Source organism: Drosophila gunungcola, unplaced genomic scaffold, assembly GCF_025200985.1.
Source record: "Drosophila gunungcola strain Sukarami unplaced genomic scaffold, Dgunungcola_SK_2 000183F, whole genome shotgun sequence".
NCBI classification, from domain to species: domain Eukaryota; kingdom Metazoa; phylum Arthropoda; class Insecta; order Diptera; family Drosophilidae; genus Drosophila; species Drosophila gunungcola.
In genome coordinates this window covers 8,726-34,095 of record NW_026453344.1, presented here as the reverse complement: position 1 = coordinate 34,095, position 25,370 = coordinate 8,726, and the positions used below count along the sequence as shown (strand labels likewise).

Sequence of the window (25,370 nt, the reverse complement as noted above, 5' to 3'; positions counted from 1 at the left end):
ATTGTGTAAGACGCCAGCGCCAAGTTCATAGACTAAACAGCGACAAACTGTCGCGCCTCTGCCCCAAGAAAAAGCTCCCCGAGAGCGGAGAGCCAAGTCGCTGGCTCTCGGCGCTGGTGCACTGCAAGAAAATACGGAAAAGAAGTTGTCATGTCGTCTTTTTAGCCCGAGCCATATTGAGTTTTTAAAAGAAATCTTTGTGGCGTAACCAGTTGTGAAAAAAAAAACCCTTTTAGCATTTATATCTTTTAATAAACAATGTCTATCTGAATTTTTTATATTAATTAACATTACAGATCCGCTTTTAACTATTTATTTTTGAATTTATGCATGTTATTTTGAAAATCGCATTTTTATTTTCATCTATATCAAACAAAAATGGTGACGAGATTTGGCATAACAATTTTTTTTAATCTCCTCTTAATCACAGAGTTCCTTAAAAAATAGTTTATTTTCAATTATGTCTAAAAAGCTTTGGTTGGGATTTATAAAGAGTACATGTTCTCTTGGCCTTTTGAGCCAAATATGTTTTGCCGTTCCTTAAAAACCTAGCTTATTGCTTAGAGTCGGATTGAACGTACTCTTTGCTCTGTGTAAATAAGTTTTTTTTTTATGGTATAGAATGTCCTTGGTTAGTAAAGACCGAAAGATTGAATTGAAATCTCTAGAGATTTCAGACACTGTTGTGTCAGTATTGTCGGATTTTCGGCCAGTGTACTTGGTGAGCATGAACTCGGCGAGGGTTTCCCGGCCGGAAACCTTAGTCAAGGTCTCGTCAGCTTTCCAACGCAGGTTGTTGCTGCCCTCTCGCTCGCTCCCGCTGCCGCTCGGCGTTTCGCCATCTCTCTCACTCCTTTGTCGAGCGGGGCCGGAGCGGAATAAGCTTTTATTTTGGACAGCGGGAGCGGCAGCTTCGGGCAGCTTTCGGGCAGCTGATTCGCCGCTCGCTGGTCTGGTCTGGCTGATTAGTTTAGTTTGTGATTTCAATATATGTAATTAATTTTTGTTTCTGTAGCGGTTCGGACGGACGCGTCGCGACGTTCGCTTGGCCCGCCGTTCGGTTCGGTTCGCTTGCTTCGCCTGCCGTCGCTGTTTCTTATTTATTATTATTTTTTATTTTTATTTGAGTTTCTGGCTGTGTACGTGTGAGCACGAATGCCAGTGCCACCAGTGCGAGTGCGAGTGCGAGCGGTTTCCTTCTCTTGCCTTTTTCGTGGGCCGCTGCTAAAATGCAAAGAACACGCTCGAGAAACGTAAATGGCGCCGCGCTAACGAATGGAATTGGAATATCAAACAGTGCCCCCCAAAGTCCCATATAAAAAATAAAAACAACGTACAAAAAATAAATGTAAGAAACAACAACAAAAAGCAACAAACAATCTTCGTGTTGCCCCTGCCCTTTTTTTTTTCGGGTGTATGTTGTGTGTAGTGCCAGTGTTTGTGCTCATGTGTTAAACAAAAAAAAAAAAAAACAAGAAAGAATTGAAACAACCAAACAAACAACGCGGTCGAGAAATATTATAAAAGAAGGTAGATGCCACTGACCTTAATGAAATCATACAAAATAGTATTCATCTTTAGGCCTTTTTTTTAATTTTTTGGTCATGAATGTTGGTGTATTGTTGAACTTGTTGGTGTATCAACTGCTCTGTTCTTGGGTAAACAAATTGTACGGATGCTGGAGCTGCATTTTTTTTAAACCATAGTTAGGGCGCTCGAATACTGATGTTGGTTAATTGTTGAACTAGTACTTGGTGTTTTTCGTTGGTGCATTTGAGAACTTTAAGTACTTCTGTTGCAATTAGATCACTAAATTCGGTGTACAGTTGTTGGTTTAATGTTGGGCTGATAACAATGTTTTTGCACTGCTTTGCAAAGTTAGGGCTTTAAAACGTTGGTTAATGGTTTTACAAGTATTTGGGGTTTTTCATTAGTGCATTTGAGAACTTTAAGTACTTCTATTGCAATTAGATCACCAAATTCGGTTTTATGTTGCCAGTGTTCGGGTTTTGTTGTGCTGATGTTGATGTTCTCTTGTTAGTGCATTGTTGAACGCAAGTTGGTATATATGGTGTACCAAACCCTTATCTCAATGTGCTGAAATCAGCGGCGCGTGCGCGCATTTTTGCGCGATCGAAACCCGAGACACTTCATTTTTTGTTGACTTGGGAAAAGTTTCGATTTACGAAAAACATTCCCACTGTCTGTGTTTGTCATCTTCCGAAAATCTGCTTAGCCAACATTAACACTCGCCCAGCCACATATACACACACACACACACACACACACACACACACACACACACACACAACAACAACTCTAAAAGCCAGCACACAGTCACAGCGACGCAATCAATGAGGCAAGACAAAAAAAATTAACATATTAATGAATTTCCAGTTTCTTTTTTCGGTTTATTTAATTTTGTATCAAACAAAAAACAAGCCAGAACGCAAGAGTCGATTCTATCGACCTTAAAATACCCACAGAACGAAAGGGAAAAATATAGTTATTGTGATTTTGGCAGGGAGTTCAGTGATTAACGTATCGCCTAAGCAAATTCCAGATCTGCGGCTTAATGGGTGAGCCGAGATCAACGGATTTCGATGAACATTCATGGATGTTAAATTGCGGGGGCACTTCATGATGGGGCCTTAGCCTCCCTTGAACTGTCCGGGTACACAGCATTAAACCCAAAATTTGAGTTAGAATTAAGCTTTGGATGATAATAGCACTAAAAAGTAAATATAAATGGACCAGCATAACATCAGACATTTTTTGGGAACAATTTTTCAATGATTTACCAGTTCCGAGTTCCGATCAATAAAAATGTTTTTTTGGTTTTTTCTTTTCCATTTTTTTTTTATTTTTGCGGCTGTGTTGCTGTTGCTGCTCCCAAGGTTTTCTTTGCTGTTGCCGATGATGATGTTTTTTTGTGTGTGCCTTTTTTTTATTATTTTCGGTGTTACTTCGCCTATAGTTTTTTCGTTTTTCGTTTTTGTTTTGTTTTATGTTCGATAATTAATTTCTACGTCGCAAACTGATGTTGGCATTTCAATTGCGACGAGAGAGGTGCCCATTTCAATGTTGTATACTATAAAAAAGCTAATAATTTAACAATCTCTGGACAATTTTAAATTAATATTAAATTCATAGGTGTTCGCAAAATATTTTGGTTAAAAGTTATAGCATTGAAAATATAATTATAATACATAATTATATTTATGTGTAAGATTTACGACGGTTTTTCGTTTTTTAGGAGACAATATAATATAAGGGCAATATGTTTTACCATTTTTTTGTCTTTAAATTTTTGTATGAGTTTGTATATGTAAACATATTTTCTATTATTTGTTTTTCTTGTCGCCTTCATGAAATTTTTTGCTGACGTCGCGTCTAAGAGCGGTCGTTCAGCTGAACGCTGAGCGTTGAGCGGGCCAAGCGGTACGGTAGCGGTAGAAAGCAGCACAGAGAGAAAACTAAAAGCTCGCTACGGGAATTTTTTTTTTATGCGGGGGGCGGGTTTGAGCGGCGGCATGAAAAGAGAGGTGCTAAGCTGTGGGAAAAGGAAAGCCGAACTTGTACTAGAAGCGGACCTGATAACCTAACCTAGACAAGAAAAATGACGTCTGCTCCTTGGGTAGCTGGAAAAATTAAATTAAATATTTAATTTCGCAATTTCAAGTGTCATATTTTTTGACAAATCAAACATAATTAAACGTAGGGAAAGTTGGTTCAGGGAAACGAAATTTGATATGTCTTGTACAATGCAGAAATGCTCCTTAAAATTTAAAAGCAAGCTACTACTATCTAACACGTACTTTCTACAACCTTAAAAAGAAAACATAAGAAAAGAAAAAAAAATTATATAAGAAATGTACATCCAACATATATCAAAGAGCAGCACTATTTTTGTTGTACTCTTAAATTGATATTTTCTATTGCTAATACCAAATTGGATACATTCTGCAAGAGCATCAATAATTTTTAAAATCCTTAAACTCACACAAAAGGAAATATACAAATTTTTAATATGTCTACTATAAAGTTTTAAATGAAAATACATTGTAACAATCCGTCCATAAATTAAGGGCAATCAAATCGAACCGCCAAGAATGTGGACTGCCAAAATACAAGTTTATCGATAAACCAAATCTTAATTGGTGGCGAATTTAGCATGCCTGATTGGATCGCATACAGCTGAGATAGCTTGACGCCATCTTAGGCTGCTATGCTGATTAAATCAATTCCGCTTAGATCAGCTTCGCTTGCTGCGGTTCACATGGCGTATACGCAATGTTTAAGAATCAACATTACGCATAAGCACAGTTGGTATGTATGAAGAAAAGGTTGACCCCCATAGCACACTATTAATGTTAACGTTACTATTAGTAATGTTTAAATTGATTACTTAACTTATATGATGTTTCAAGATAACCCTTTTAATAATATACCGAAACTACATACTATATTATCTTCCCATCCTGAAAGTTTTTATAGGTCAAACTAGTTTTATTTCGTATTGAGATTAGAAATACACACACAAACAGCACTATAGCTCTACATTTATTGAGGCAGACAGTGATTATCGCATTTTATTTTTACCCTATTTTATTTGTTTTTCTTTTAAGCCAGTGACTAAATGTTTTCATATTAATGTTTTTGCTGTTTTGCTTCCTTATAGTCTTAGAATGATGTAAGTAAACAAATACAAACAAATAATAAAATAAAACTGATATGGTTTTCAGTGTTCTAATAGGAGTAGTTCCTCCAAAGTCTACGATTATATTACCCATGTTATGGAATGTTTTGCAAAGTGCACTCGGGAATCTCTGTAGAACGTGCTCCAACGGCCACGTTCTTCCCGCTTCGATTCTTCTCCCCCCCCCCCCCCCCCCCCTTAATCTCTTTCCCCCTCCGCCAGCAGCTGCTCTCTCTCTTTCTTTCTTTCTCTCTTTCATCTCGAGTGCTTAGCTATTTTTGGTTTTTGCGACAACTTTATGCCAGCCACCACCTGATGTGCTTTGGGCCAGGTCGAAACGGCGGCGGCAGCGGCTGAGACAAGCCCAGTGGGCGGGAAAGAGAGACAGCTACATGGTAGGAAAGTGGGAAAGAGAGTAATTTTTCTGACCCTCTTTAGACAATTTTAAGCCGAATCTAGACAGCTGAAAAACCGCTTTAGTACAATTATAATTTAATTTCAATTTTGTAATCATCATTGTAATAAAAAACCAAAATGTTCAAATATTAACAAACATATTTTCAAATTTTTAATTTTAATTTAAATTTAAAACAAATATAATATTTTCATCTTAAAGACCTCTTTACGGTTAAAAGGAATTTTCATATACCTACCTTTCTAAGAAAAAAAAACTTAAAAAAATAAAGGTAAAGGAGATTTTTAGAACACAAACAAAAGTTCAGAGTAATAAAAGAACAAATCAAGGGAAAAATAGATAGAAACTAGAAGCTAGAAAACAAAGCTGGAAGCAACTCACGTTAACATATTAAAATGTGTTGAATTAAGCATACACTATGCTTTTCTGCTATCCTTTTGTTTACCTTTTGTTTATTAGTGGCTTTTTTGTCATCGCTGCTTGATGTTCTGTGGTTTTTAAACCGACTGGAAAGGTACTTTGTATTTTGTGTAACCGCACACCTTAGAGGTAGTGTCAAGTTCAAGTAAATATTTACAAGCATAATCCGTAGTCAGATAATATATTTATATATATATATATATATATATATTATTGAAATGATAAGGCAATGAAAAAATGTCTCTCATTCAATGCAGTTCATTTATAATCATATTAAGAATTTGCCCGACATCAAAGGGACTGCCAGGGCATATCGTAAATATCATAAGTCATCCCCCTCTTAGAAATCCGCCCACCACTGGCAAAATGATCCTCTCTAATGATCTATTAGCAGGCATTTTTTCATTTTCTTTTTTATGTTGCTCTATTTATAAATGATTTCCATACAATGGCGCGCAGCGAGACGTATACGTAATATTCCGTATACGCCCCGCGGTTCAAACCCAATCTAACGCGCTCTGTTCGATGTAACTTTAACTATTGCAAATGTAAACAAACCGAAAGTTTTACGATAGGGGGCGATGGTGGGAAGGTGGGGCGGTGGGGCGGTGTCAGGGGGCGGTAGACCAAACGTCAAAGCAAATTATATAATTTATTTATTTTGTTACCGCTCGACGACTCTCTTTCAGTGTGTCGTTTGCCTTAGGCTCTCTCGCGTTTTATTCTTCTGATTATCGTTCGTTGTCGTTGTTGTCTGGCAAATAGCTTGTCGCCTTTTGCCCGCCCATTTCTGCTGTTCTCGTTTTTTTTTTTTTATTTCGTCTTTATTTTGACGGAGCACTTGAATTTATTTTTGTTTTACTTTTTTGCCTCTACGTCGCGTCGCGTTGCGTCGCGTCGCTGAAATGCAAATAAAAAGCGAGTTGCAAAAAATAAAAAGCGGTGAGCAGAAAAGGTTTTTATATTACATTCTTAATTTTTTTTGTCATTTTTGTTATTTTTGTGTGTGCCTTGAGCTTTTTAGCAATTACGACCCGCTGGTAGGTGATTGACCCAGGCCCCAGACTCGGACCCCAGATCCAGATCCAAATCCAGATCCAGACCCATAACCAGATACAGATACAGATACCGCTCCAAAAGCTGAGCCACTGCAGCTAAATGGTGGGTGGTTCGTTGGGCGGTGCGTGTGTACGTGTGACAAGAAACTCAGTAAAATGTTCGCAAAAGATTTTCTGCGTGCCTGCGATGTCCCTGAATACCGAGACAAATAAACGAGAAAACTGGGGAAAGTGGAGCCCTCGTAAGGAATATTTTAGAAATTAACCACAAAAAGGGGTAAAACAAAGAACAACAAACAAAAAATATAAATAAAGAATTCAAATTTTGAATTTGTGTTTGTGCAGGTTGTTTAGCCGAATTGTATGAATATTTGAAACAACATAATATTAAAATATAATAAAAAAATATATATATTCAAGAATTATGAAAAGGCTTAATTAATCATTTGATATTTTCAGATACATATGTTCATGAAATATATACTTCTAAATGCTTTCGTTATTAAATTATTGTATAAACAAAAATGGTGTTACAATATCTTCAAAGTCTCGTCTCCACTGTGTTTACTGTAGCTCACCTACACGCACGCAAGGACCTTCTTCTGATTGTGTGTGTGTGGGTGTGCACACGCCCACCTACGTACAACGGCCCCCGCAGAGCAGGGGAAATCCTAATGCCTCAAGATTCCGTTGTCCTTGCTCCACACAAACACACAAACACACAGACACACAGACAATTTCGTCGCAGTATTTGCCCGTCTGTGTGAGCTTTTGTTCAAAAGTGGGGACACTCGCAAAGAAGTTTATCTTCTTATACGTATATTTGATTTAGACTTCCAGGCAACACTTGAGTTGAATGCGCACAAATAAATATATTGTATACATACTGTTTGGGAGGAATCAGAATTAACCTTAATATGAAAGTTAGGGATATAAACTGGCCAAGATTTCATTTAAAGGATTGTTAGATTAGAGCAAATGGGGGAAAGTGAATTAATAATTCAAAAGGTTTTTTTGGTCTATCACAAGGTATTCACCAAAAGCGACTTAAAAATAGTTTTATATAATTTATACACTTTTAATTGAGTGATTAATGTTTTAAGTTAAAATGTAAAAAAATTGTTTATTCGAAAACCGATCAATGATTATCTTAGTCTCTTTAAAATTTATTAAAAACAAAAAACAAATTTATTTTTTTTTAGTTTAAAATTTTTTTTACAAACTATAGCTTAAGCTAGGAAAAATAAATGATATAAAAACAATTAATCAGCCAGCTTTGATAGGCTTTGAATACGAATTCAGCAAAAAATAAGTCAAGTAAAATATCAGCAATGGTGGTTCAACTCGGGTTCAATAATTCCCTTAATTTGCAACTCACCAATCCACCCTGGTGGTGCTAACTTTTGGGTCGGCTTTAACCGGTTTACATTTTCCCAAAAAAGCCACAAAGCCAACGAGATAACAAAAAGTTAAAAACAAAAAAAAAAAAATTAAGAAGCATTTAGCGGCAGCTGCAGAGCAACAAAGCAACAGGTGACGGCACAGAACCGATCAACAATAATATTAACATTTTTTGTGTCCGTTCGCCAGCAGTGGGAAATAAAAATTCAAATATATAAATTAAAGTATTCATTTAATTAGCAAACAACAGCCGCAAATAGCGGCTTCAGCAAAAACAATATTACATTCAGAATCGAGCTATAAAAACGTGAAGAACAAAGATAAATGGGAAGGCGAAACGAAGTTTTCAATACGCTTTATGGTATTTACAAAACATTTTAATTTAAATACCCTTGAATAAAACAAAAAAAAAAGATCATTAAACTTAAGCTAAACATATTCTTATCAAATGCTTAAGCTAATGTATTTTTATGTTTTGTTTTAAGAATATTCATCATAAATTGAGGTTTTTTCATAGCGCTTTATTTTCTTCTTCATTCTTTCAGCAACAACAAATGAATACTTGCTGGAAGCTGAATGACAAAACAGCAACACAAATTAAAGCTACAACCACAAAGTGAAACAAAAACAACAAAATACCTCCAGCTGTACAAATATTGATTGATATCAACAACTAAAAAGAAATAAATACACAAATATGTATATACCAAAATAATCAGGAAAATAAGCAAGAAGCAGTCGGAAAGGAAACTAAAGAGAATGTAACCTAAGCTTGTATTCCCAAAACCCGTCCACTTAAAAAAATACAAAAAGTGTGTTGAAAAATATGTTTGAAAAAATACTAAAGAAAAAAACGCTTCAAAGCGAGAGCATGACTATTAAAATACCGAAAAAATACCAAGTGAACTGAATTAACGCAACGCAAAAAAATACTGTAATATTGTTATTTACTGTTATTTTTTTTCGCTTTTTTTTCTTGCAAAGTAAAGTACAAAGAACCACAAAAAAAATAACGACAAATAAAGGCAAAGATAACAAAGCAAATTGCAACTGCAGGAAAGCAAGAACACTAACGAAGCAAAACAAAGTAATACAAAATAAATAATTCGCCAATACCAGCACCCAGCAGACAGAGCGAGACGGGAAGAGAAATAAACAAACCGCTCCTAAGAGTGCGAGTGAGAGGAGGTGCCAGAGAGTTAGCAAAGAAAAAGTGAGAGAGAGTGCGAGAGAGAGAGAGAGAGAGAGAGCGACGAAGAGGGAGCGAGCGAAAAGCTTCATGCAGAAAAACAAGAAACAGCGCAAAACATGTAAGTGAAATTGATTTTTCTCTTGCCTCTTGCCCTCTCCTTTTATTCGATTGTTATTATTGTTGTTATTGTTATGGCCAGCATTAGACGTAAATATTTAATTTCATGGTTTATGGGGTCCAGAGAAAGCTTACGGTATTACGCTGCTGCAATCACGCAGGTGGCAACCCTAAAAAAGTTGTTAAAATCTATATTTTATGTCTGCAGACAAAATGCATAAACAAGAATACTGTATTTTAAGCCAATCATGATAATCGTATATGTATATATTTAGTTCAAAAAATCATTGGCAGATAAAGCATACAAATCCATAAATTTCATGACCTAAATATTAGGTCAAAGGTGAATTTGCCCTCCTTAAAAACAATAAATATAATACAACAATTTTTTTTTTATAATTTATTATTTATTATTTATCCTGGTTTTTAAGAATTTGTAAATTTGTCAACGTATTTTTTTAGCACAAAACCTTAATATTACGAACTCGTTTTTAAACGATTTTTTATAGATATATTAAAAGCAACTTAATAGTATTTCTGTAGATAGAAAAAATATATGTGCAGCAGTCCTTCACACAAGTTACCTATTTTTAAAGTTTTAATCTAATCTAGGTAATCCGATTTCTAGAAAAACACCACCTAAAGGGTTTAACCTTGCCAGCTCACTTTTTACTGCAATCGCCTAGACTATTGTTATTGAGTGAATAATAGTTTACCATCGTTATTATCTGTTAAACTAAAGTCAATTCATCAAGTAAGTCACAAAACAATGCAACAATGTGGCATTACCAAAGTGTACAGTGGGCATTACAAAATTTACTATATGATAAGAACTCTTGATGGTTGTCTAAACTGGCTACCTACGTAACACCTTCCTGTTGCTTAAAATACCATATAAAAACAATAGTAGGTTTAAGAACTATAACTATTTTCAAAAGAATTACTAAAACATATTAGAAATTTGTAGAAATTAAATCAAAAGTATTGAATGTAAGTAAGCTCAACTACATAAGATAAAAAAAGGTAAAAAAAAGTTAATACTATTAAGTAGATATCACATTCTCTACTGAAGAAGTAGCTGTCAAAACTTGACCTCAACACTCGGGGTCTAATCAGTAATACTCGTAACACCACCAGCAACGCCAACATTTAACATTTAACAACGCCAACACCAACACCAACGATTTCAACAACAATTAGTGGGTGTCTGGCCATGGTCATGGAACTTGTTGGTAGAAAAGCAATCGAGAAGAGCAAACAAGCGACGGTCGGCGGCTTATCAAATGCAATATTCATGTTGAATATCTGTACGAAGATTATAATTGCCCTACACTCACACACACAGCACACGGGCCAAATGAACCCGATTAAATATAAAATTATATGGCCAGTCGAGGGCCGAATGGAGTTGAACTCGAGAAGTTCCCCGCCCCATTGAAATTGGGATTCCCATGAGACTTTTGAGAACTTTATCGATTTGTAGGCAATAGATTTGAAGGCGTGTCGTGTGCCCAAAGGGTTTATGAATTTAAGAGCGATATGCGTATTCGGAAACCATATTTTTTGGCCAGACAGCAAGCCCCAAATCAGGGGTTTTTGTGTAAAGCCATTCCCATCTATGAATAAAATTTTAAATACCATAAATCAAGCTAGAAATAGCCAATTAGGGAGTAACTCTTATCTTGACATTTTTATTCTACAATTACTTTAATGATAGGGCTTTGAAATTGGTAATAATCAAATAAATAATACAACGAAATACAAAATTGAAACTATGCGGGCAATTGCACTAAAATGTACCCAGTAACTTTTTTGTTTGCTAATCTGGAACAAACTTTTTTTTTGCATGCTTAAACTTCTAATTAATAAATAAAATATTAAAAACACCCTACGTATACACATCCCATTTGACCAACATTGTAAAATATTAAAATAGTTTGGGCAAAAATAATATAAAAATAAAATGGTTAGGTCTTCTTAATCTTATAAATAAATGCGCCGATAGAAATGTCACATTCCCCATTTTTTTAGTTTGCCTCCCACTTTTCATGTTTCCATCGCGTTGCGTATCCGCCCCATTGCACCGACAGTCAGCCATGCAAAGTGGTGGCAGCCCGCTGCGACATCATCGCTGTCTGGCGATTTGGCAGCAATTGACATTTCAACCACCCAACCCCTCCCGTTGTCTTTGTGGTCCTTGTTTACCCGCCACTCGAAAACAATTACAAAACAAATTTGGAAAGGCGGAAAAAGTGCAACAGCAAAATAAACTAATAAAGAGAAGTAGCGCAAATATTACGCCAAATGTCGATGATAACAGCTGAAAAAAGAAATGCCTGGATTGCATATTACTTAGTTGTCGAGTGGCTGTCGACTTCCTTGTTGATTACAATCTGATTTTGTAGTTTTATCATTTTTGTTTTTTTTTTTCGTGTTCCACAGCTAATTATGCTAGGCCAAGGGCTTTGAAAGTCAGCGTAGTAAGGTAAACTGAATTAAATACCTATAATGCAAGAATTAGAGTCGTATCAGTATTCATACAATTCATTTCAACGCCAATTTCTTGATTTTTGTCATATTTCTTGAAATATCTATATTTTCCAAGAAAATATTAGTGAAATAAATAAAGACATTATCCATTTTTTTCAAGAAACTATGATCAATGCATTAAGAAAACAATTTTATTACTCATAAGAAGAGAAATAAAAAACTTAATTGACTTAAAATAATAAAAACCTATATTAAACTAAATTCCAAGTTGGTTGTTGAAGGACTGACCACCTTTTCCCACGGCAATGATAGTTCCTATTAATATATAAAACGCCTCAATTGTCAACAAGGGAAACAAATAAGCAGGCAGCTCGAGGGCAAAAAAATTCAGGGCAAATTTATGACTAGAATTCCCCGCAATCCCCTCAATCGCCAAAGGCGTTTGTCATGTGAATCAGAGGCAAGAAAGAAATATATATGTGTTTGCCAAAGGAAACGGAGGGAGTAAATATAGTTCAAAGATCTGCCCTGAATAGATTCATATATTTGTGTGTGATCCGAGCAGGTCCATGGGTGTATATACAGTAGGTATTATTTATAGGCAGCACTTGGACAAGATTCGCATATAAATAACGTCGAATATCTTCGGTCTGTTCTTTGACTTCTGCTTTTGTCATTCGACCGAGCAAGCCCCCTCCATACCAACCCCCTCTCCGCCGCCCATGACTCACAATCGTTTATGGCTTTGAGCGTTTTACGAGTTCGATCATAAAAAAATCCCAGGATCGTCGAGTCCAATTGCGCCCGTTTCTTGTTCACTATTTGATTCTATTTTTAATTTCTCAAACTACTCGTTCAACAAAATAATAATTTGAGAACCGGCATGGGCAAATGGAGCACACAAAAGGCTTTTCTTTCATGCGCACAGCGAGAAACTGCTGTAGTAAATCAATTTAAATATATATAAAATGAATAAAGTAAACTTTTTCACATATTAGGGAAATTAATTTCCATTAATATATTTGAATCTTTTGTATTTTATATGTCCTATGCTTTTATTTTATAATCTTTGACAATTAAAATTATCATAACATTTACCCCTATACCATACAAATATGGTATTTCAAAACTTTCTTATATTTCTTATGTTTCTCAATATCATAATAATGAAAATCCATAATTTGTAAATCTTTCAATCTAACAAAAAAAATTACTACCTATTTGTAAATAAATTTAAAGATATTAATTTACAGAAATAATTTTTCAAAAGGAGATAATATTACATTAATAAACTCAATGGCTCTGTGACTATATTAAATAATGTAAAATAACATGATTGTATTATTTGTTTTGTATAATTTTTCTACTAATAATTATTAATTTTAGTGTTTATTCGAAATAGAATAAGTTTTACTTTGATATTGTAATCATAAGCCATGTTGAATACATCAATGAGATTGGTACCTGACCCAACACAAATATCTAAAAAAATTGTTTAAGCCTGGATAGGTTTATTGTTTCATGCTCATTTGGTAAATATTTGTTCTCGCAGTGCAGTGGCCATTTATGGGGAAATAATCTATTGGGCAATTACAAGTTGGGGGGCTCCTTATCAGATGTCAATGATGCAATGATCTCCTCAGCCGATCCAATCACTCACAATTCCCGACCTCCTCTCTTTTCACTTCCAGCTGAAGAACATGGAGGGTGCGAGTCGCAGCAGGAACTCCTCCACGAGTCAGAGTCAAGGTCATGGGCAAGGTCAAGGTCAAGGTCAAGGTCAAGGTCAAGTTCGTCGCAGCCAGGTGCAAGACATTGAGGACCTCAAGCAAGACATTCCCTACTTCGACGATCCGCCGACGATCGGTGGCGATCTGCTGGTCCTGGGCAAAAGTGAATGCCAACTGGACGATTTGGCCTGGGATCCCGATGCCGATGTGGATGCCGATGCGGATGGAGATGCTGATGCTGATGCAGTTGCGGATGCTCGGCTGGAGCCGGTGTCTCGAGCCGTCGATCTCGACCTCGAGGACAACTATCCGGATGAGAACGAGAGCTCGGTAATGGGCAGCGACTATGCGCCCAGTGGGAGTGGCAGCGGTGCGAATAGCTTCTACCAATCGCCCACGCCCTCCGCCACCGGATCTGGCTGCGATCTGATGCTCCGTCCGCCCTCCAGTTCGGTGTACCACTTCAATTACCGATCGCCGGGCAGTCCGCTGCCCGTTGCGATGCCAGGTGGTGGAGTGACTGGATCGGGGGCAGCCAGTTCCGGACGCCTGCATCCGTATGCACATTCCCCGGTCCATGGAGCAGCGCCCGGCTTCTATCCCAATATGTGGTATCCGAATGCACCATACGGATCGGGTGGATCCGGCGCAGGAACCGGAGCAGCCGGTGGCAGGTACATGGCCTACGGACCTACGGGAGGAGGAAGTGGACCAGGAGGAGGTGGCCCAGGTCCAGGGACGGGTCAGGGAACGGGTGCCTATGCCGGACACTCGGCCCACCACCTGCATGGGCTGCACCATCCGTATCCGCAGCCACATCCGCACGCCCATCCGCACGCGCACCACCCGCAGCATCCGCATCATCCGCCACATCCGCACCTGCAGCATCCGCACGAGACCATGATGGAGATGTTCCAGCTCTCGAATAGGTGAGTTTTACCAAAACAACATATTTATCACAATCAGTCGAACTATTTTTTGTGCAAATGCTTTGTTTTCCGGTTTGAAAAAAATAATAAACTTACATAATTGATTACCTTCTTAAGCTACCTTAAATTAACTAAATACTTTACACAAATACCTAACCATAGATTGCAAAAAAGCCCATTAGTCTTTTTAAAATAACTCCACTTCTCAGTCATTTTTTGTTGTGTCTCTGTTTAAATATTTGATGCATTTTACTTAATAATAAATTTTAAAGAAACCCATTATTCTTTTCAAATAACTTTGTTTTACGGCTTTCCCAATAAGTAAATACTTTAGTTTTAAAGAAACCCATTATTCTTTTCAAATAGCTTTGTTTTATGGCAGGATAGGTAAATACTTTACAAATTTGAAACATTTTTTGAAGTGAAGTGATGAAACTTACAGCTGCTTTAGTTGACTTTACTTGTCGTTAGTTTTTATTTAAAAAAGATTACGTTCATAGATACAAATTTAAAGTTAAAGCAGCAGTTAATTGTGTTTTTTTTTTCTGTAAGAGCTAATTAACTCCTTAAATATTTATAACTATAACTATTTCTATTCGTATTGATTATTCCATTGATTAGCTAATGCTGCAAAAAATCAGCAAGCTAATATTTATATTAGATTATTTCTTTCTACACATACATTTGTGATCCAATTTGTGATCCAAGATCTGGATCTTTAAGCTTATAAACGCGTATATTTGCTTTGAATTATGCAACTGGGAGAATGTGTTCGCTCAAGACGCTCACATTAAATCGGCGGATGGTGTTTGTGTGCAGCCCCCTTTGGAAAGCGAAGATCCCACCCACCGCGTTAATGGGGGGCAGCATACCGCGACGGGAGGTCGTCCAAATTGGCCGTTATTCAGAATCATCACCCCCACCCCCCATCCCCCACAATCCTGTCATCCAAGCATCCAGCTGAGTGTCTGGCCTGATTGAAGATTGCTCCTCCCAATTAGGCATCATCTTGTGCCACTTGTGGCACCAACTAAGCACCCCAAACCACCGAATGCCACTTGATTGGGCCGTGGGTGGTGGTGTAGGTGGTGGCTGTGGTGTTGCCTATGCTATATATTTTATCAACATTTTCTGGATTTATTTTCGTCACCGAGACGGGACAAAAACATTCATTCATTCATTCATTCATTTATTCACTCAATCGGCATTCTCGATTCCGCATAATCGCCATTCTTTGGAGCTGCAGGATAGCTGCACAAGCGCACCCACACCCTTTGTCCCAAAATCACCCTCAATCCCACGTACGTTACAATCCCCCGCAAACCACCCACTTTGATTGACGGACCATAAGCAGAACACTGAAATTAGTTTCCTTATTTACTTGGCCATATTTCAGTGTGATCTGCTCGCTTTTGCCGTTGCTGTACCGTTACTCTCGGCCTTATAATCCAATGCGTTTCGATACGTCATTAGCACCGACTTCAAGGTCGCACTGCATCCGGTGAACGATGGGAGGGGGGTGGGGGGAGGGGCTTTGCTTGGTCGGTGGGTGGGTGGTTGGGTGGTGCCGGCAGTTATCGATACGATACTTTACAATGTAAGCTGCAGCAAACAAACAGCAATCGAGACAGAGACAGACTGCGGAAGCGAGGGAGACGCGATCCGTACACTTGCAAAAAATAGTAAACCTTCGTATAAATATACAAAAAACAAAAATAATAAGGAGCACAAACATACAAAAAGACAACAAAATATATATTTAATCTCGGATGTTCCCCTGACAATACATTATTTATATAGAAAATCAAAATCTGAGTCATCAATTTTTTTTTTTGTTATGTGTGATTTACTAAAAATATGAGGAATAGTTCGGATAAGACTGTTTAAATACACGAAACAATTAACGTATAACATTGCTGAAATATTGTAATATTATTATTAAATTTTTTATCTTAGTTCAAAAAAACGTAATGAAATTGTTCCTAAGTATACATTTTCTTGGCGGTAACTGCAATCGAATAAATTAGCTTGTTAAATTTAAAATGAAGCTATACAAACAATATTGGGCAGTTTGCTTATATGGTAAATCACTCATACGCAGTGTTGGCCAACAATTTATCCAGAGGCATTCTGGGCGTTAATTAACTAAATTTTGACAAGAGCTGGACAACGTCTATAAGCAAAATTGCATTTTTAAAAATAATTATATTTTATAATTAAATTTATCCCACAATCAACAAGCATTTTCTTTGATTTTATGAGTGTAGCTCGGTTCTTCATTGAGCGTCGAATGCAACAAGTTGAGTAAACAAACAATCACATACATACCCACCCGGCAAATGTGTGCATATGTATATATAAGAATTATGGATCGAGTATGCACCAGCGAAATGGCACTTGGAATTGGCTAAAAAGTAGACAGCTCAAGTGGCCACTTGGACGGCAGTGCGGTAACAACTGCATCGACAACAATATGACATCAAGTGCAAGGGAGCACTGCACTGCGCCAACTGAATCAAGGCCAACGATTCGCTGCATTGGCCAATGGCAATCGATCGAACCCACAGAATACCCTGGAATACCCCTAGAAACAACCAATTTCCAATTCCAACTCACGATTATTTCATATTCCTCATTTCGCCATTATATTTGCAAATTTGATTCCTTCGTTACCTATAAATAGCAATTGCAAAACATCTTAAGTAATTCACGTATTTCACAATTTATACCTTAATTAAAGTTCTTGTGGCTCAATTAAGTTTTGTTTACTGCACTTTTATTGGCTGGTTAATAAAATTGTTCAATTTCAGCTATTTTTAAACAGTAAATGCATTAACAAGCAAAAATGCAACTGAATTTCAGTTTTTAGCATTGCCCTTTTCAACACTTTAATGTTTAATTCGAATTTAAAAACTACTTAAATTAATCTTTATTTCTTTTATATTTATTTGTTATCCCTTAAGATTAAATGTTTGTTTTTACTTAAATTTTTGTTTTATTTTGTACAATAAATTTGGTGTTTTTTTAAGAAGGAAGAGGAAAATATAAATTTTTTTTATAATATTTTTTCAAGCAGCTGTGTTGGTTTAAGTTTGTTTACTTGGCTGTTGCGCACTTTCCTTATGCATGAGATGGCCTTTTTTTGTTTTTCCGATTTTTCATCATTTTTTTTTTTCTGCTGTTTGCGTTGCTTTTGCCAATGCAATTGCAATTACAGTTGCAATTGCTCCTGCACTTCGTTTCGCACTTGCCAGTGTCTGTGTGTATTTTGCGAACTTGTTTTGCAATTGCGTTTTAAAATAAATTACATCAGTTCGAGGGGTGATGATAGGGGTTGGCAGTAGGGAGTGGGGAGTGCATTGTGGGGAGTGGAAAGTGGGAGGTAGGAGGTAGGAGGTGGGAAGTGGGCTTTTAAAGGGGGGCTGAAACAACAACATTGTGGCGGCGGACAGCGGTAGCCATTGCTAATCGAATGCAGCGATCTCACATTTCCCTATAAATTACTCATGAACTCAGCCAAAGCGGACAGAAGGGGGAACACAGAGAATAATTAGCCCAAAATTATGCATCAAATACCATCAATTTGCATTTATTTTTAAACTAGCTTTTTTCGAAAATTTATCTACATAGCAAAACTATTTTTTGTTCGTTTCTGGGTTCTTAATAGGTTTTTGTTTGATTATTATTATTCATTATATTATTCAATGATACAACAGCAAAAGCGCTTAAATTTAATATTTAATTTTATATTTATGTTTAAAAATTTAAATTTTTATAGATATTAATATTAATTGGTGATTAAAAAGGTTGATTAGCCAAAATTCTAAGCTATAATCTATTTTGTCTTTGTAAAATTTGAAAATTAGCTTGCAGTTGTTAAGCTTCGGTCCCCAGTAATTAAAAACAAAGCACTATATTGAAATAAAAATAATTTGAATTTTATATTTTCGGTGGGTTGCCTTTTTATGCAATCCCTATAACAATAACGTTCTAGCCATTTGGCGCCAATTGTACCGAACCAAAGTCGCGCCAAACAGAACGTGATCATTGCACTTGAAACGCAACACCCTCCCCCAATCGCCAATCGCCACCCATGCAAAGCTGATATGGTAGATATGGACAGACTGAGACGGACGGGGGATATTTTGTTGTCATAGTCTAGCCTGGGCACTATGTAATACTTTTGCGACTGCGTAACGGCCAAACAAATGCCCAGTCATGCGCCATGTATAAAATATATTGAATAGTATGTGAACAAACGGACGGAACGGACTACTTACGGACAACATAGTCTCAAGCAGATAGCAGCTGGCTTTGTAATGGTAACATATAGAATGACCTTCCTTCCACCAAATACATCGTCACACGAAACCACACATCCGCTGGCAAGCACTACCCCAACGAACGATCGCTTATCGTTCGCCACACAGTACACGATGTAGTATCTATCTATAAATGTACATCGACCATTATCGACATTAATCTGACATTTTTGTCAGTGCACCGCCGGCAAAAGGTTCTAAAATAATAGATGCAAACTATTGCTGAGCTGTTGCCAAACTGCACTACCTGCCCCAATGCGAAATTACTTGTGCTTTTTATTAGTCGAAAGACGTATTTACATTTTTATATTTTTTAGCAAGCTATTGCTATTCTTAGCGTTACATTTTAGCAATATAGCACGATTTTATTTTTATTTTATGATAAATATTGTCGTTTAGAGAGGTTAACATTTATTTTATTTTCTCTCATACCTAAACAAATCAAATATCTACTTTTGGGAACTTATATAAATGTTATAACCGTACAATTTTGTATAGCATTCTTTTTGGCTCTTAAATTATTGTTGTAAAACCTTTTCACAACGTATTTTAATGAACTCAACCCAAAACAAATATTTTTTTTCAGCGGTCGGGAGGCGCGGAATCGAGCGGAAAAGAATCGACGGGATAAACTGAATGGATCCATCCAGGAACTATCCACGATGGTGCCGCATGTGGCAGAATCACCGCGTCGAGTGGACAAAACAGCCGTTTTGCGTTTCGCCGCCCATGCATTGCGATTAAGCATGGTAAGAATAAGAATATATAAAAATACAAATTGGGAGGGCCACTGAAAAGATACTCGCAAAGTATGCATCAATATAATTAGAAAGGTGTCTAAAAGTATGCAACAATATGTTTAGGCCCGATAGTCCTTGGGATTCATTGTTAAAGACCAGGTTCTCTTTTTCATTGCATACTTTTCGACACCTTTTTAAGTCATTTAAAACCCAAGTAAATTTCTACGGCACACCCAATAGTTTTGTGATCTGAAAGTAGATATTTAATGTACAATATTTCATAAAACACTTATTGACTTTAAGAACTAATCAAGGAATACATGATTTTAGCCTTTGGCAACAGTCTGATGCACCAGCGACCCCAAATCACGGACACGCTGATGAGCATGCTGGACAGCTTCTTCCTCGCACTCACCTGCCACGGCCACATCCTGCTGATCTCGTCCAGCATCGAGCAGCACCTGGGCCATTGCCAGACGGACCTCTACGGCCAGAGCATCATGCAGATCACCCATCCCGAGGACCAAAACATGCTCAAACAGCAGCTGATCCCCACCGAACTGGAGAACCTCTTCGACGCCCATGGCGACTCGGATGTGGAGGGTGAGCCCCGCCAGCGCAGCAAATCCGAGGAGGACTACATCGATCGCAAGCTGCGCGATGATAGACGCAGTTTTCGCGTTAGGTGTGTCCCAGTCATCCAGCACATTAACTTATAGTTTTTAAATCACAAAATCTGTATCTACAGGTTGGCTCGAGCTGGTCCCAGGTCGGAGCCCACCGCCTACGAAGTGGTCAAGATCGATGGCTGCTTTCGGCGCAGCGACGAGGCTCCGCGGGGCGTGCGATCCAATACCTTTAGCTCCAATCTACAGCTGATCAGAAGGACTCGCGGTCGGGATGATGTCATTCCCCTGCACACGATCAGCGGCAATGATATCGTAAGTCGATCCTAAGCTTCCTTATGAGATTCTTCATCTTTTATTCACTTTTTTATTTAAAAAAAACGAAACCTATATTTGTTTTTTTTCACACTGACGTTGTGTAAATTCACGGCACCCTTTTCTCACAGCTTGGAATCAATTATTTGTTTTATCCAATTCTATTGCTGATCTTTTACTCTTGCTTAAAATTTAAAACTGTTTCTGTTGATCACTTCCTGAGGGTATTTTATCCTTAGAGTATTTTTCGACACTTTTAGGAGTAAAAGATATAGATACATTTTTAGATCGCTGTGTAAGTCTCAAGAGCTTCAAAATTACTTTCAAAATGTGTCCAAAAGAATGCTATGAATTGCTATTTTTGATCAGGACTGTCTTAAAAATTTTAAGAGATCTAAAATCGCTTTTAAATCCGTCTTCAAAAATGCTATGAAAATTAGAACGTCGTTTTTTCGGCATTTAAAAGTTCATTTTTGATTTGCTCATAGGTGAAAGCTCTAATATGTGTGATTCACTGCATTCACATCACCACCATATTCTAAATGACACTTAAAAACTTTGTGCCCTCTTTTAGATTCTGACAGCCCGCGCCCGAATCATCCGTCCGCCGAAGATCGCCAGTCGGCTGATCGATGCCAACACGCTGGAGTACCGCACCCGCCACCTGATCGACGGCCGGATCATCGACTGCGACCAGCGGATAGGAATCGTGGCCGGTTACATGACGGAGGAGGTGCGCAATCTCAGTCCGTTCACCTTCATGCACAACGACGATGTGCGCTGGGTGATCGTGGCCTTGCGGCAGAGTAAGTGGCCATTCTCTACACTGATAAAAACAGAGCAATAGCTAAAATAAATATCTATCTATTAGTTCTAAGCTTATGTATTTTATGTTTAAATTGAATATAAAATCATAATATTAAAGACAATGCATATTAAATTTCATGATTTAATTTAATATTTAATATTTAATTTTTTTAAAGTTCGGTTTGTATTTCGGTTTAATACGGCTTAAGTTTACATTACATTTTCAAATTTTAAAAATTAAACAAATATTTAAAATAACTTAAAACTCCAATGGATGAAAATCAAAGCAAAACATATACAAATTGAATATGAAATACTTGTTTTTACTACACTCAGAGAACAAAGTTCCCTGATTTTAGGAACAAATTCCTAAACACGGCCTGAAAAATGAGCCTTTAATGTGTATCAAGGAAAAATTACCTAAAGCCAATTTATTTAGGTCAAATTTTTCTAAATTTATATAACATGTTCGACGTAAATTAATGAATTTTTTTCAAAAATCATAGAATTATTTTCTTCTAAGTGTACACCCAAAAAAAAAAATTGTTAAAGAATCTAAACTATTGTTACACGAATTTTAAAATATTGGGTATGCAAAATTTCTTAACAAGACGAGTTTTAAGTTAATAAAGTTTAAGAAGTAAGGCTTTAGACTACAGATTTAGACTTTTCGTTGTAGAAATTAAACTTAAAAGTGTAGGAGTTATATTGTTTAGTATTAAATTAGTACTTATATTTTTTAAATACTGTCTGTGGTTTGTTTTCAAAACACACTTGTTTATACGAAACTTTCAGTTTTGTTTTTGGATGTACTTACATTAACCAGTAATCTCGGTATACTGATTTCCGTTTGCCATCCCCCATCTTTTGCAGTGTACGACTGCAATAGCTCGTACGGCGAGTCCACCTACCGACTGTTCACCCGGAACGGGAACATCATCTACCTGCAGTCGAAGGGCTACCTGGAGATCGACAAGGAGACGAACAAGGTGCACTCCTTCGTCTGCGTGAACACGCTGCTCAGCGAGGAGGAGGGCAAGCGGCGGGTGCAGGAGATGAAGAAGAAGTTCTCGGTGATCATCAACACGCAGATACCGCAGTCGACCGTCGATGTGCCGGCCTCGGAGCATCCGGCTCTGCTGGAGAAGGCGGTGCTGCGGCTCATCCAGAATCTGCAAAAGTCCGGGGCCGAGGATGAGGGCGACGAGGAGGACGAGGTCGAGGACGAGGACGACGATGACGAGGATGACGACGATGCGGATGATGTGGCGGGCAGCACGTCCGAGCTCGGCGATCCCTATGCCACAAGTCATCCGCAGCACAGTCGTTCGCATCACCATCACCACCAGCACGGCTCCTCGGCACTGGCCTCCCATGGGCAGGGTAGCTCCAAGACCCCGCCCCTGGCACTGGTCCCGCCCGAAGCCTCCTCCGTGAAGTCCTCGATCTCGAAGAGCATCAGTGTGGTGAATGTGACGGCGGCCAAGCATCTGCGCGGTGTCCACGGATCGGCGGTCAAGTCGCCCAGCTCCGTGGGCAGTTGCTCCTGCACCGAGTTCCATTCGCCCTGCGACTTCTGTCAGGGTCCACTCACGCCCGATCCCCAGGCCGTTGGGTCCACCCTAAAGCGGAGCACCACTGCTCTGGCGGAAAGCGAGGAGAAGGTCGCCAAGCGGCGCTTTATACCTAGCACTGGTGAGTTTGGATCCATACAAAATTCAAATCATTATTAACTGCCGGTTAAATAGTGGGTAATTTTTGGTTAAATTGTAACGACTTAATGTTGGCTTATATATTTTGCATAATTTGAAGAAATAATTTGGTCAACTATTGAGTATTTAATTGTCATCTTTAAATTATCTTAACTGGTGGTTAAATTATCAAATATAAATACTAAGTTCTTTTATTTTGATTGTTAACTACTGTATAAATGATTTTTTAACATTTTTTTTAATTCTATCAAATTTACCAATAACTGGTTAAATAAATGACTGACAACTTCTAGAATCTTTACATTAACTAAGCATTGATTTATATCCCCGCAGAAATCGAGCACGTACTACACACATCTCTGGACCAAATCGGTCGAAATCTGACCCAACAACTGAATGTGGCCAGGAATTTGCGGGAACAAGGGCAGCGCTACGAATTGCCTGACGCCAATCAGCGATTCGATGAGATCATGGTAAGCTACATCACGCCAATTCCGATTACTTCTTAATGGAAATACAATATTTTATGTTCGGGAGTGCCACGTAAATCGTTTCAAGTCTGCTTAGGGAAATAAATACAAATAGGAACTTTACTCACATTCAATTGAATGGGTAATGCTAACGCCTATATTTTCGGATCCCTTTGCAGCAGGAGCACCAGAAACAAAGCGAACTGTATGTGAACATCAAGAGCGAGTACGAGGTGCAGCTGCAAAATAAGGCCAGCACCCGGAAGTCCTCGGAGTCGGATCGAAATCAGGAGCAGCAGCAGCAGCAGCAGCAGCAACAGCAGGTTCAGGATGAGGATCATGACTAATGAGGACGAGATGCAGAGAGAGAGAGAGATCAGCTCTCGACTGAAGGGTTTCATCGATGTGATAACTACTGTCCTGGCAGCCAGCTCAAGTCCCAACCAGCGGAATGTCACCGAAAGGAAAGCAGATCCATAAATGGTTAACTGAAGGTTAACTGAAGGTTAACTGAAGGTTAAGCTGATGGTTAAGCTGATGGTTAAGCCAACTACTTGACCGCAGAACAGTTACGGATCAGACATGGATATTTGGATATTCTGTAACCCCAACCTATGAGTGAGCCTGTGACAAAGATACTTTAGATGCCCCGCCCACAAAAACACACGCACACTCTGTTTGTTCAGTTTGTTTGTGTTTAACTTCATGTTAAGAGCGGTCCTATATAAAATGCGAGTTGAGCTAGTTACCAGTGTAAAGTGGGTTTCACTTCGTGTGTATCAGCTCTGTTTAAAATAATCTTTTTCATTTCTTTTTAGATAGATATTTTAACATTGATCCCAACTTTCCTATAAACTTTATAGTGTTAAACAAACATAATGAATAATACGTCATAGATCGAAATCGAAAACGGAAACGGAAAAGGAAAGGGAAACAAACTCTGACAGTCGCACAAACCGAAGAAGAATGAGGATTAGCATAAATGGAATGATTTAAACAATTATTAGGCTAAATCGGAATATACATTAAAAGTACTATATATAGTATATATACCTATGTACCATACGTTGTGCGTAACGCGCATAGCCCAAACTAAACGTGATAAAAGACTGTTACCAACTACATACACACACATACTACACACATGGAAACGCCCGTAAATCTATAACTAAAACGTAAACATATATATATATATGTATATATATATATATATTTGAATATATAAAGAAAAAAGAAATATTCACACGCCCACATGCGGGCGTGGCATAGTTAAATTAAATTTACTGTACGAACACTTTTTATAGATGTTTAATGTTGTTATGCTATAAGATAAAGATAAATCCGGATGAGTTGATGGATTTTGGCCAAGCACGGTGCACTTAAAATTGCAAGTGAGCCAAGTACAATTTACACATATATATACATACTTAGATGCATATATGGTTCGATGTAAACTAATAGATCGATGTTAAACAAAAAGAAAATAAAAGTAAAGAAAACACACACACACACACAAAACCAGAAAAAGCTTAGGCAAAAAAATAAAAGGAACTCTGTTAAATGTTTGTTATGCATTTGTTTTTTTTTATCTAAATTAATATTAAACTAATGTATTAGTGAATAAACTTGTGTACCTACATACAAAACAATGAAAAACACATTTATGCTGGCGTTTTATTAGTTTTTGTTTGCTGTTTTGCCAAGATGATTGATTGATTTGAGTGTGGGGCTAAGGCTTCCAAATCCTTGAAATGCCATTAAAAAACTATAATATTGCATTAAAGACTTGAAGGATGTAAGTATTCCGAGGTGGAAATCATTTTTACTTGGGGTAGCTGTGTAAGACTAAATGACTATATTGGTCGTACATTTATATTTAAAAGAAACAAGAAAGGAAGCAAACTTCGGCAAACCGAAGTTTATATAC

At 37.6% G+C, this 25,370-nt stretch overlaps 1 protein-coding gene across 2 annotated transcripts; it reads left to right on the top strand.

Moving 5' to 3' along the window:
- The first annotated feature begins 494 nt into the window (after positions 1-494).
- Positions 495-25,103, top strand: LOC128265939 (neuronal PAS domain-containing protein 2). Of its 2 annotated transcripts, XM_053002186.1 has the most exons (11): positions 495-1,530; positions 8,539-9,303; positions 13,484-14,451; positions 19,360-19,522; positions 19,828-20,198; positions 20,262-20,454; positions 21,029-21,260; positions 22,135-22,956; positions 23,307-23,446; positions 23,623-24,638; positions 24,671-25,103. In XM_053002186.1, the coding sequence occupies exons 3-10, from the start codon at positions 13,493-13,495 to the stop codon at positions 23,788-23,790; spliced, it is 3,048 nt and encodes a 1,015-aa protein (XP_052858146.1). In that variant the 5' UTR covers positions 495-1,530; positions 8,539-9,303; positions 13,484-13,492; the 3' UTR covers positions 23,791-24,638; positions 24,671-25,103. The 2 variants fall into 2 exon arrangements, with proteins under 2 accessions (XP_052858146.1, XP_052858145.1); XM_053002185.1 differs by lacking the exons at positions 495-1,530; positions 8,539-9,303; positions 13,484-14,451; positions 19,360-19,522 and having other exon boundaries at positions 19,813-20,198; positions 23,623-24,201; positions 24,262-24,638.
- The last annotated feature ends 267 nt before the right edge of the window (positions 25,104-25,370 follow it).

Excerpts from the sequence above, each read along its gene's own strand:
- LOC128265939 (XM_053002186.1), top strand. The coding sequence starts at position 13,493 with ATGGAGGGTGCGAGTCGCAGCAGGAACTCCTCCACGAGTCAGAGTCAA. Across the intron at positions 14,452-19,359 it reads ATGTTCCAGCTCTCGAATAG|CGGTCGGGAGGCGCGGAATC; the intron begins GTGAGTTTTACC and ends ATTTTTTTTCAG. Across the intron at positions 23,447-23,622 it reads AGCGATTCGATGAGATCATG|CAGGAGCACCAGAAACAAAG; the intron begins GTAAGCTACATC and ends ATCCCTTTGCAG.